Source organism: Ambystoma mexicanum, chromosome 1q, assembly GCF_040938575.1.
Source record: "Ambystoma mexicanum isolate Mex_15411 chromosome 1q, UKY_AmexF1_1, whole genome shotgun sequence".
In the NCBI taxonomy this organism is placed as follows: Eukaryota; Metazoa; Chordata; class Amphibia; order Caudata; family Ambystomatidae; genus Ambystoma; species Ambystoma mexicanum.
Window position 1 is genome coordinate 545,605,089 of NC_090922.1, and position 13,781 is coordinate 545,618,869.

At 43.9% G+C, this 13,781-nt stretch overlaps 1 protein-coding gene across 1 annotated transcript in view; it reads left to right on the top strand.

Moving 5' to 3' along the window:
• Positions 1–13,781, top strand: part of LOC138521653 (carcinoembryonic antigen-related cell adhesion molecule 1-like) — a 557,273-nt gene that overhangs the window by 394,399 nt on the left and 149,093 nt on the right. Inside the window, exon 3 of the mRNA XM_069634644.1 lies at positions 7,586–7,933. Within this exon, the coding sequence (XP_069490745.1) occupies positions 7,586–7,933 (348 nt within the window). The remainder of the gene's footprint in view (positions 1–7,585; positions 7,934–13,781) is intronic.

Sequence of the window (13,781 nt, forward strand, 5' to 3'; positions counted from 1 at the left end):
TATCTCGCATACATCCCCACTTGTTTTTTTTCATTTGTCTCGGTACTGGTTCTGGTAATGCCTGATATAAAATATGATAAAATAGTGCCACTGTCTTTTCCCACGGCTCGCGAGTTTCAAGCTTCCATTTCTCCTGAATATCATGAATATAAGCAATAGGGTCTTCATCTGCCTTCATTTTTTGGGTCATAATTGCACCCATATCTGATGTGTCAAGATACTGTACCCTACTGTCCAAACATCTGCCCCACAATTATTAAATGGTGCTCCATTATGCGCTGTGTTTTGTTCAGTCACACTTGAATACCCTGCTCTCCTCCATATGTCATCTGCCCTCTCCTCAATAATAGCTGCCACAAGACCTTTTCTCTTTCTTGCATCCCTTCTAGCTTTTTCTTCCTCCTGCCTTTGTTCTTCCATCCTTACTCCTTCTTTTCATTCCTCTTCTTCTCTACTTCTCTGTAACCTTTCATCTTTTAATCTTTGAGCTTCTTTCTCCTCTCTCTCTCTCTCTCTCTGTCTCTCTTTCCTTACTGTCCCTTTTGTTATATCACTCTTTGTCTATTGTCGTACTTTCTTTGTTCCTCTGCCTCTGTTTTTCATCTTTCTCAAATTCCTCCCTATATACCTGTTCCCGTCACTCCCTGCTCTTCCTTCCTTGTTCAACCCCCCTCAATCTCTTTTCTCATTCCCAGTCCTTCTTCTCTTGTTTGTCCGTATCCACTCTCTGCCTCACTTTCTCAATGCTTTTCCCATCTAATTTAAGTAGTATCTGTCCTCCTATCCATTCATTTTGTACGAGCGTTACCTCGTCAGCTCTGTCCTTTTCTCCCTTCCATCGCTTAATTTCTCGATCTATGTCTGTCAGTAAATTCAACCTATCACCTCTTTCTTCCTTGTCTCGTATAAACTTACAAGCGTCTTCCTTTCTTTTACTCTCATCTGGCCTGTCGTCACTACTGTAAGCGGGGGGATTCATATGTTGGATTACTGTCCCCCGCTGCTGCCTTCAACTCCTTTAAAGGATAAATTCCCATTTCATCTAGATTTACACTTTTGCTTTTGGGCAAGGTAAGAGGAACTGATGGCTGAACACCCTCTCCCTTATGCTGATTAATCATCCACTCTTCTGGTGGTGGGTCCTCCTTTTCCTCTTGGTACATCTTCCAGAGTTCTAAAATTGCTAGTCTTTTATCTAATTTCTTTCCTGTGCACGCAGCATGCAGATATGTAGTCTTGTGATGCAATACCGCTTTTGACAAAGATCCCCCTTGTGGCATGAACATTTTATCCACTGTGCCCTTTACCCAAAACTGTACTGTCCCTTTTGTTATATCACTCTACTATTACTGTACTGTTTGAGCTTGGGCGCATGTTTGGCATTGTCTTACAAAGGTGCATGAGAGGCGTGTCCTTCATAATGACAAGTCTCAACTGACTGTCGATACTTACCAGATCGTTAAATAAATCTTTTATTTCAACCCAGAATCACCACCTTTAGTGTTTTAAAACAACAAATATGAGCATGCACCATCAATCGCCGCTCAATCCTCTTATTTCACTAACCTATCTATCTTTTGATTTGTGCCAATGGCTAACTGCACCTTAACTTCAAACACTGTTACTTCCAACTTTTTACTGCTCTGTCAATTTCTTAACACTTCACAAAACAAACAACACTTAAAATAGTTATACGTTACACATTAACAACCCCATGGTCACCTTTCCCTTATTATTAGTCATCTATAATAAGGGGTATACTTCTCTCGCCTCTACTTATTTTGCACTACACAGGGTTTAAGACATCACCTTTCATGGTCCTGACTGTGTGTATTCTCTATTTTATCCCTACTCCTGTTATAGTTTGAAATGTCTTCTTCCAATTCCTTTGAACTAGGATTTGTAGGTGCGACATTTGTCTATACAACATTTCCCGTTACTCAAAATATCACAATCCTGCCCCTTTATATTGCCATTTCCCTGAGTTTAACATTCCTTAATCAACTCGAGGATTTCGGTTTCGACTCTTGCTTCAATCCGACAACTTTGCCTTCCTTCTGCAGAGCGCATGTGGAAACCGAGCAGGGATTTGTTCAAAGGGGGACATGCCTACCGTCTTGATTCTTCTTGCAAGTTTATTTCTATGAGCTATTTTTCACAGGAAACTCTGCAGTCTTCCAGCTAATGGTAAAGGATGCCAGATCATCTGAACATACTGGAGTAAAACTAGTTTAGATATTTAAACCATCTGCACCGCTACCACGTGACCTTAAGGACCTTTAGGAATGCGCATATGTAATGAATGGGATCACACCAGAGTAATTCTGAATCCAAATAATGGAACCAACTCAGGAAGATGGCTAAGTACTGTTTTATTAACAATGATCTAAAACAAGGAGGTTACAAAGAACATCAACGGACGTACACTCAGTCTCTCAATGATCTCTGCAAAAAACATACTTTATAACAATAATGCGTCAGAGTGACGTCATACTATATGGCAATAATAAAAAACCTAATGAGGGTCAGGATTGGTTAAGGGAAACATATAAGTATACTTTTCTATAGGAGCTGGAGTTGTTATTGGCTGCTTGTTATAAGGTGGACAACTTATGCCTACCTCTAAAAAACATCTAATTCCAGAAACATTAGATACACAGTATCTCATTGTCTTCAAACTATAAGGTCCTTTGTAGTAGGTTGGCACGCTTGTGCCATGTCTGCAGCATTGAAGCCCAGACCTAAGTGCAAGAGATAGGTCATGAAACCACCCCACCAACCAATTAGCCCAGCGTCTCTCATCGCCTATGCCTTCTGCCATGAAATTGTCTTTTTTTTTGGCCTTGCAGAGTATCCTCATCTTTGAAAATGCAAGGGAGTGAGGGCACTCGCTATCGTGTCTGGGACATTAAGTTCAAACTCTATTTCCTTCCTTAGCTCACGTGAGAGGAGCCCATGATTTGGTCCATTTTGCAGGTTTTAAATGCTCTAAATGAATAAAACCTGGCATCCTTGGTGTTCGTTCTTTGCACCTTAACAAGGGATGATTCATCCTCTGCATGCTCTCTCCTTTCCATAATAGAAAGCTGACCTTGGTTGCCTCAGTCTTGACTCTAGGCCAGACCACCTCACCATGCAGCTCCATGAGCTGATTATTCTTGCTGAAACACAGTTTTTCCATTCCCGCTTCATGGGTCCTGGCTTACTAAACTCATGATACCAATGTCCAGGTTCTGTAAAATGGCGGCCTTGCCTGCATTCTATTCACTACTCGTAGAAAGCTTCTATGATGACTTAATCTACCTTGCATTTCAGCGTCTGTACATTTATGTAACTGTTATTTTTCTGCAGCACTTTGTGCACATGTAATCTTCCTCTTTTATATTTGAAAGTTCACTTAATTCTCTACTTCATCATATGTTTCTTTAGGATCTATACATCATCTTCAGGCAGTATCTCGGGACGCCGTGAATACTTTTTATGATGTCATTAGCTCCCTTTCTTTGCTCTTTCTCATATTCCTTCAGGAAGTTCCTCCTGCGGGTTATCATCACTTCTGGGATACATTTGATAAGGTTTTCTCAATGGGTACCTTCTTCCAAACACTTGCTGAAGTATTGGCACAACAACTGGTGTCAAACACGGCATGGTCTCATGTCTCTAATATAGGGGAGGAAAGAGGTTGGGGTCTCCTGCAGAGGTATACAACTGCTCCTCAACACTGGAGCCCTCTTTTTTCCTTTTACTTTAATCCTTCCCCTTCTTTCTGCTCCTGGGCTATCTTTTTATTCCTTCTTCCTTTCATTCTTTTGAACTGTTTACAATCGTTGCATCATCTTTGATTTTTCTCTCTCTTTCTCCATATGCATCTCCAAGATTGTTAATTTTCAGCTTTACAATATTCACTGTGCTCAGGTCTCTCTTTCCTGGTTGGTTGCCCTGCATAAAATCTCACTCCTCTTCTTTTAGACTGTAACTCAACATTCATATTATATTCTCCTTACCATATTGTTCATCTATTTCTTCCTTTCTTTGCTCCTATCCTTTCCTACCTTTTTTACTTATCTTTTGTACTGTTTCGGTATCTTTTACAAGTGTATCCATGGCCAACCTCTCTTCTTATTTTATATTCCCCTTCTCATCGTCTTCACTCTCAATCTCTTCAACTTCTATTTATTCTTAAACCTCCCTATGCCTCCACTCACTTTCATTCATTCTCTCTTCTAGCACCCACATGTTGTAACTCTTTCCCTTATCTGTTTTCTCTTCAAACTCCTTACATATTTTCCATACATACTTAAACACTCATTTGCTCTCTGCTCTAACAATTGATTCTCTGCTGGATTCTCTCAATCTTTATTTTCCATCAGTTAATTTTATTTGTTATATTAATGCCTGTTAAGCGCTTTGGTGAAAGCGCTCTATAAATATCAATAAATATGAAATACCAAGTGGGGCTCTTTGGGTGTCCTTGCTGATCATTAGGCTAACACCACCATTGTTCTGTCTAATACGAGTGGCATGAGAAAAGGTTGTAAAGTCAGTGTGGAGGGCAGTTCAAGTGGCAGCGTTTTGGGAGCAGTTTCAGGTTTTAGTAATGGGCAGCAAAAAGAGTTTGGGGAGCAGGGAGCTGAAGTGATCAATAATGAAAGAAGTTTTATTGCAGAGGGGTTCAGCGATTCAGAGGCACAGAATGGTGCGACCAACAGGGGGACAGGAAGAGAAGAGGTAGGTGGAGATTATCTGGAGGAAGACACATATAGTTGACAATGTTGTAGTGGGTGGTGTGTCCAGGGCATCCATTTAGAGGGTGAGCGAATGATGGTAATGGGGAGCGAAACTGGGGCGAGACAGGAGACGTGGTGGGACAGAGTGTGGTGTTAAGCAGAATCTCTGTGATAGAGAGTGAGAGGGTATGGTTAAGAAGAGATGTGGATAGGAAAGAACCTGCTGAAGTGAGTGGAGCAGGAGTATAGTTGGGTGGTGTGGGGGTTGATTAGAGGAAGCAGAGGGCTGTGATGTGTACATTGCTGTTCAATCAATGTGCCTTTATCGACCAACGATGACAATGCAATACAGATACGGCAGAAGTGACCAACAATAAAAGTGCAATGCAGCCACCAACAATACAAATTGAATGCATCTACACTGGTAGTGACAAACAATACAAACAAAATGAAGCGACTGACAATACATTTAAATGCAGCTGCGCAGGTAGCAACTAACAATAAGAATTACATGTACTTAGGCTGGTAGTGACCAATAGTACAAAAATGCAGCTAAGAAGGTAGCGGTCAAAAATAAAAATGAAATGCAGCCAGGCTGGAAATGATCAACAGTAAAAGTTAAATGCAGTGTCCAACAATAGCAATCAAATGCAACCGTGCTGGTCGCGACATTTCCTTTGAGGTTTGTGGTTGCCCAGGTAGCTGAGTGTGGTCGTGCTGTGCACAGAGTGTGGTTGTAGAGTAGGGGAGCAGGGGGCTCTTGGTATTTGCAGGTTCGAACAGGGACAAACAGATGGTGCCCTTGTCCTAGGCTGCCCTTGTGAATCCTAAATCCTCTTTAACCACTCTTGAAAAGATTTAGCTCGCGTAGGCATTTGTTAACTGTTGCAACCTCTATCATGTTTGAAAAATAAAGTCAGTCCAAAAAAGGGGCACATTTTCAGTGACATGCCCTGGTCCTTTAAGAGTTCTCGTGTGTCACTAGGAGTGAGGAAATGGATTACTGGGAACCAAACAGAACTGGCAAACCTGGCACACATTACACACAGCGAGCAAGCCCAATAGCCTAATGTCAAATGTAAAGTGCTTTGAAACAGCAAGAAGATGGCAGGTAAGGCTGGGCACATTTTGTCAAAAGTGATCTGCATGCTCCTGCAAATCTCCAAATGAGATTCCGGTGGATTCTCAGCTACCACAGATTTTTCTTCCAACCTGAATCTGCCCGAATCGCCTTTATGAGGCATAAGTCTTCAGGGAATATCATTGAAAGTTCAGTCTGGCTCAAGCTGATATGTGGGGAAAAAAACACACAAAATAAGTTAAAAGGCTTCAGGATGTCTGAAAAGCGTTAGGGCAAATTGAGTGATTGGGTGACTCTGGATTGGGTTAGCAATAGGAAAAATAGTTCTGTTTGTCTGTGATTGTTATCCAAATTGGACATCACATTAAACTCTGCACTAAGATATCTCAGTAGATTAATGCACCTTCTGCAGACATATATGTGTAATGTGCAGGTCTCAGGTTTAAATCTGAATCTGGAAAGAAAAACTCAGCCTTTCATTCTTCTTAAGTTGCGTGCCAGACCAGAACCGTCGGTCACATGTCAAGCATGCCTGGGCCTGCTTTTTTTATGATTCAATTGTCCACATATTTTGTATTATTGAGGTGTGTGTAATTACATTATAGGGAATTCAAAAAAGTCATGGACCTTTAAAACCCCTATAGGGCTGGGGAACGATTAGCCATGGATTAGGGGTGCATGATGTTTCATCCTGTTTAGTTTGCTTTTCTGATGTTATTTATTTCATAACTGAGTACTTGGGTGCAGGTCATTGACCTCGGAAAGATCAATAGGGCAGAGAGAGAGTCAGTCACATGTAAAGCATTCATGATGTACAGTCTGACATGCCTTAGTAAGACTGAAGACTTTGTTGAAAGGTCTGGTGAGCTTTAGGGAGTGGCAGGTTCCCCATCGCCGAAGGATGAGGCTCTGCATTGGTGGTGGGCAACCCTGGCCATGTGGCACCACCCCACCCCCTTCTTGGCATCGTGGACTCCAAGGCTCTTGATAAATTCAGAGCCTGGTTTAGCCAAAATGTATCTGCATTATAACATTGGAATCTTTGCTGGCCATTGTAACCAATGGGTCAGCAGAGGGCCTTAAGCAATGTTACAAAGCCTGGTGTTTCTCTCCCAGCATTCAATCTGAATGCTCATTAATACCTAGTGTGAGGGAGACAGCCAATCAGCTCCCAGCAAAAGCGGGCGGAAAGCACCAGCATAGGCTGACTTTCAGGGGAGCTGGTGGATGCTCACTGCATGTCAGACTCCACTACCTGCTCCCCGCTGCCCCATCACAACACGACCCCCTACATACCTTATGGTCTGCAGCAGTCCATCATTGTGCTGCTTGTCCTCAAAGGCAATGCTGGCCACCTCCCTTCCTCTCACAGCAACACCCTCCCGAATGTTTTCTTCTTAAGCTATTTGTAACCTGTTTTGTGTGAATTTGTCACATTAAAACGACATTACAGCCCTGTGTGTGATGGGTTGTAACAAGAGTCATCATCCCTTTCACACATGATGTGCCCTTGGCTTTGTCTCGGGTCCTTAGCTGGAGTGTGAGTCAATAACATCTGTACAATCCCTCAACTCCCTGCGCTGTAATGCCTCATTGGTATGTAGTATGTTTTGCTTCTTTACTTCTATTAAATGCTAGTAGCAAAATCAGTCATTCCAAGCATCCTGCTGGGTAAAATCCATGTTTCATAGGACCAGTTCACCAGTGGGTCACTTTGGCAGTACCTAATACTTACTCTAAGAGTCACTTTCTTCCCTCTTCTCCCCTTTATTTCCAGTCTGGCTGAGCTTCGGGAGCCCCTGTATATTGGGTCAGCCGACTCCTGCACATGTGATCGCTCGTGTGGGAGAGACCGTCAACCTGACTGCACCGGTCACTGCAGATATACTCGTCGTTGGCTGGTACAGAGGAGCGCAGGAGGATAATGCGCAACGGATCCTCTCCTATGCTCCTTCCAGTGGCCTACAGACCAATGGCTCTCAGCACACGGGCCGGGAGGTGGCACTCGCAGATGGATCCTTGCAGATAAGAGGCGTGTTTACGAATGACACTGGCAGCTACAATGCGCAAGTTACGCAAACCAACATAGAAGTAACAACAGCCACCAGGCAGCTGAGAGTCTATGGTAAGTGAGACATGTCCACTTATTTAAGGAGCCAAAACCACACTCCTCTCTCTGACATTGTCACTCTATCAAGCTCACACTCTTGCTACATTTCCACTCCACCTCTCTTTCTCTACCACATTCTTTTTCCCTTCCATGCTTCCCACTCTCTACCACACCCTCTTTTTACTACACAGCCTCTCTCTCAATAACACAGTCCCTCTTTCTTACTACTACACTACTGCACCCCATCTCTCTACCACGCTCCCCTTTTCTTCCACAATCCCTTAATTCCATGTTCTCTCTCCCTACCTCTCTCCCAAGCTCCTTGTCCCTATCACTCTCCCTCTCTCTCCCTACCACACACCCAGACCCTTCTATACTCCCTCTATACCACTCTTTCTCTCACTACCAAACTCCCTTTCACTACCGCATGCCTCTCCTACCACACCCCTCTCTCTACTGCAACCTTTTCCTCGCTTCCTCTCTCCCTCCCTACCACATCTGTCTCTCTACAACACCGATTCTCTCTCTATCACTCTAACTCTCTACCACACTCCCAATCTCTATTCCGCTGCCTCTCTCTACCACAATATTTTTATTCTGCTACCAAACCCCTCCCTTCCTCTGCCACACTGATTCTCTCTCTACCATGCTCCTTCACTCACTACATTCCTTCTCTGTATCAAACCCCCCTCTCTATAGCACACTCCACCTCTTGTTACCACATTCACCCACTCTATTGCACTCATCCTCGTTTTACTACACCTCCCTCTACCACTCTTTCTCACTATCACACTCCGTCTACCACATTCCATTTCTCTACCATACTCCGCCTCTCTACCATTCTTTCTACTACAGTTCCTCTCTTCTACCACACCCCTCTCTCTCTACCACACTCATCTCCCTAACATACTCCCACCTCTGAAATGCACTCCCCTTCTGTCTGCCACACTCCCCCTCTCTCTCTCTTCTGCGCTCCCTCTGCAATACCTCCTTGCCCGCTTGAACACACTCCCTCTGTCTCTACAACACTCTGTAATGTAAAATGCAATACATTGTGAATGCCAAAACTATTGGCTTTGCCTATGTTTGTGAGACTTTTTCTTCAAAATCACTTTGTGATGAAGTCACATTACAACGGATTGGGTCTGGGAAGATGGAGACCCTTAAAGTCAGGGGCCACCATCCACTGATGCCGGCCCCTAAGGCTATATAGGGGGGAACCCCTGTAGTAAAGTCTCTTAGTAGTCACTCAGGACACACAGACCAGCTGTGGAGACTGATGTTGATCCAGGTATGCGTTATTGGTACAGTATATACAGTTCCAGTTACTCTCAAGTATATACAGTAGTATGGATGACAGGACATGGACAGGTATGGGTAGATACAGTATACATGAAGGAGAAGACCCACCGGCCATCCACTCACTCCAGCTCAGGCCCCCAACTGACTCTCACAGAACATTCATAGACTCATCCACTCAACATTCTCCTGAGCTGCATCATACATCACATTCTATTGGCAATCACTCCAGACCAGTGACAAAGTACAAGACTATGTGTAACATCTCCCTTTCATACCAGATTCAACCACAACATAGCATCTCCCTTTCATACCGGATGTACCCACGCATAACATCTCCCTTTCATATCAGGTTCATACACACAACATCATCCTTTCATACTGGATGCAATTTTTTTTTTAGCCAAACACACATCACTCGCCCACTCAGATATCTAAACATAACCAGAATTTCACACATAGAAACCACATGTAACAGATGGAGTGCTCCTGGCAGCACCGGATGTCTAAACTTAAAACTATACTTATGAGAAACAGTGGTATGATGCTTAACAGTAACTATTTCTAAAGTGCGCACTATATACAGTTTATATACATCCGCCGGCAAATTCCAAACTTTTTACTGGCGCAACCCTTATTCAGTCAGTTGGCCACCTCTGTAACTCTACCTCACATTTGAGCGTAGGCATATATTATGTACCTCAAACAAGAGCATACATACCGCCAACATTTTTCTTTATGGCTCTCGCGGTAAATTGGAATTCTCATTATAGTTCCAAATACCTCCAGGACACTTATTAATCAGTACCCATTAACTGGAATAACCTGCACCGAGACCATGATCTGCAACACGTGCGTCATGGTCGGGATGAGACACATAACAGTGGGCCACAACATCACACAAACTGAGCAAGACAATGGCCCAATGTCAATTGCAGGGTATCTAATGTGTTGTTCACATCTCTCCAAAGGGTAGACCATAACCTTCAACACTAGAATCTTAATATGGGTTTTACAATCGCATACACATTTTCTCATGACAATTTGTCAATGAAACACATTCAATTTTGTTTTAGTACTAAATATTTTGCACTTTTTTAGCAATTCAACTTACTTTTCGTTTAAAAATTCATATTTGCTGCATTACATTACACCCACCATTGTCAATTTCAAGATGTTTTGCAATTTCACTTCAGAAATGTCCTTAAAAAAAAATTGTTTTTTTTTTAAATCCCCAAGAACCTGCATCACTAAAAAGAAATTCCCAAGAGCTGCATTATCATAGTTTCGAAATATGGTGTTAGTCTAATGTAGGTGGTGGCTTGATCAGGGCCACGCACAAAATGTAGCTAAACCCAAACACAGCAGCAATTACACCTATCATTAATAGTTGCTAAACTTTTGTGAAGAAAAAAAACACGTTATCAATTATCACATTTGCATTATTGCCAAAAACAAATAAATCCACGATATTGGTGTCAAAAGAAAACATGCTTTCCTGTAGTTTCTTTTACAGATGTGCCGCACCCCCACGTTGTGGTTTCAGTTCCGTGGATAAATAAAATAGTGTCTTACAAAAGGTTCCTTTAAGCGCCCAAAACCAATGTTTTGTTAAAGGCACGCACTCAGTATGTCTTTGCTCCATTAATCCAGCTTAACACGTAGAAACTAAGCTGTCACGCATCACAGGCTTTCATTGGCCCTCATTACGACCCTGGCGGAGTGGGTGTACGCCAGCGTTATTCGCGGCGGACCCGTCCGCCCTACTACGAGTTCCCGTAGCGCCATGGAACGTTTTCCGCCTGGTTTTTCCGGGCGGAGAAATCCATGGCGCTACGGGACCTTGATGTAATTACGCCACCGTATTTTGCGGTGGCGCAATTAACGCCTTCCCCACTCCCATTATACCCTATGGGGCAAAAATGGGAATGGGGAAGGGTAAAATGGGGATTGGGGATTTACCGCCCCGCCAAGGTCGGCATGGGGCGGAAAATCCGCCAACCTCCATGGCGCTATCGGCAGCTTTCCGCCGTGCTCCGCGGTGCATTTAGCACCGCGATTTCCGCCAGGGTCGTAATGAGGGCCATTGTTCGCATTCCATGGATCACCATCACCCACTGAATTCCAAAACACGTCATCATTCACTCGAAGGGCTGGAAGAGGACAGACCTCGCTGGGCCTCTGATGTTAACTGTCTTTCCACGCAGCATTTTTTAAAATTCAGGTCAGATCCTAGATGTGATCAAGCCCCAAGCTTTATCCACATAATAGGCATTATTCAATACACGCGAAAAACTTGGCATATCATAGAAAATGTAATTCATTCCGGACTGCGCACTGCCTTTCCCGTATTTATTTCCACAGTTATTATTCCGGGTGTAAGGAGCTCTGGCGCCACTGGTGGGTTGCAGATGTACTGAGTGGTTAAATATTGCAACTGTAAAACGCTCCCATGAAGCTACTGGAATTCATTTACACACGCCGCCCTAACTTCTGTTTAAAGACAATCCGTGTCTCTTTTTCCTTTTTAAATCACTGGCACCAGACTAAAATCAATTCCTATCAATGATTGAAGGCACAAACATCACACTGTGTTTCTCAAGATTGGAGTGGGCTCTCCCTTGGTGGGAATCTCTGGGTATTTTATTATTTGTGATGGGGACCCCCCTCCCAGAGAAACCAATGTCAAATGCTTTGCTGGGCAGGATGGGTATATTTCAGGCATGGGGGGACGGTGGGTCTCACATTGACGGCTGCTCCCCCCCACAGCTCTCCTTATTCTTTTTACCGTTGCTGCAGCTCCTCTATTGCACTCTGTCCTTTTTTTTTTTTTATGTCCATATTCCTGGGTTCTTTCACTCTCGTCGCCAATGTAGTAAAGTCTCTTAGTAGTCACTCAGGACACACAGACCAGCTGTGGAGACTGATGTTGGTCCAGGTATGCGTTATTGGTACAGTATATACAGTTCCAGTTACTCTCAAGTATATACAGTAGTATGGATGACAAGACATGGACAGGTATGGGTAGATACAGTATACATGAAGGAGAAGACCCACCTGCCATCCACTCACTCCAGCTCAGGCCCCCAACTGACTCTCACACCCCCTGAGGTCTTCTTTCTATCCCTAGCCTCATGTATTACCCAGGGTCTGGCAGACAGTGAGCCCCTTCATGGGTCCATACATAGAACGCATGTGGGTCTCTGCAGGCCTAGCTCCAGAGCTTGTGCTCATGGGGCTCCATAAATCTCTGTCAGATAGGCATTAACAGTGTATCAGCCAATAACAGGACGCCATCTGCCGGCCGCAAGCAAGCTCGTAGGAGCTTGTGGTCAGGCCTGCAGTGAAATCAAATAAACAGAAGGGGGAAGCAGCAGCACATGCAGGAAGTGCAGCAATGACACCAGACTGCCACACCAATAGGCTCACCCGACTCCAAGATGGGGGAGAGAGGGAGAGAGGACCACAAAGGGCAAACGCCAAAGAAGAGGTGGTGAGTCAGTAGCCAAGAGTGGAGGGCTGGCAGGAGTGGGAATAGGGAACGATGAGGAGAACCAGGCAGAGACACTTAAACACCAGGAGGAAACTAGTCGTTTTAAGACCTGGGCCAGTAGAGGAATGCAGAACTGGTGGAGCTGGTGGGCGCTGAAGGGTCACAGTTATTAGGCAGCACAAGCCTAGAGGAGGGAAAGTGTCTCTATTTGTTCGAAAGCCGGAGGGCTCGAGATAAGCTGCCAAGAGAGAGCATTGGGAAGTGAACCGGAGCCCCAGTTAGAAAAACAGCTGTCTAAAAGAGGGGACAATAAAGAACGCTGGGTTCCATCTACTCCTGAGGAATCTCATAGATGACCCACGTCAGGGGAGGCAAGGGTGCCAGGGTGGTGGCACATTGTAGGAGAGTCCAGGAAGGTCAATGCTGAATCCTGTAAAAACCTGCCCTGACCAAAAAGACCTCAGATCAAATAGGAAGTGCTTAGCAGCACTATGCAAACACAATGACTGTGAGGGACTGTTGGGTCCACAGAGGGCAAGTCCTGAACATAAAGAACAGAAGGACAGTTTGGTCTGATTCATGCAGTGCAGCGACCTGACTTGTAAAGAGTGTTACAGAGTCGGGATTATGGTCGCAAAGCAAAACGAGGGCCTAGAAAAATCTCAGGCATTTCTTTTGATCCTAGCCTGAACACTGTTTTGTTCACTTAGACCTTCCATGAATCACAGAACACAAGTAGAAAAAGCTATTTGGTGTTGGGTTGCAGGTTGTCCCTCAGTTGTCACATCATGCAGTTACAACCTTGAGAAATATTGTCATGAAAACCGTGCTCGATGGCTGAAAGATTACTAGTTGGTGCTCAATGCATCCCTAACAATAATGCATGTTATTTCATTATTCTCCAAGATAAGAGGAATATGTGCTTGATTTTATCAACTAGGTATGTGGGTTCTGAATGTTAGCTATTAGGGATGAATCGTATTGATGAATTACTGCTGCCATCCTGCGGTGTGATGTATCTTAATGTGACTCTTAATCCTGCTGTGACTTCTCTTGTTTGTCTCCTTTTCC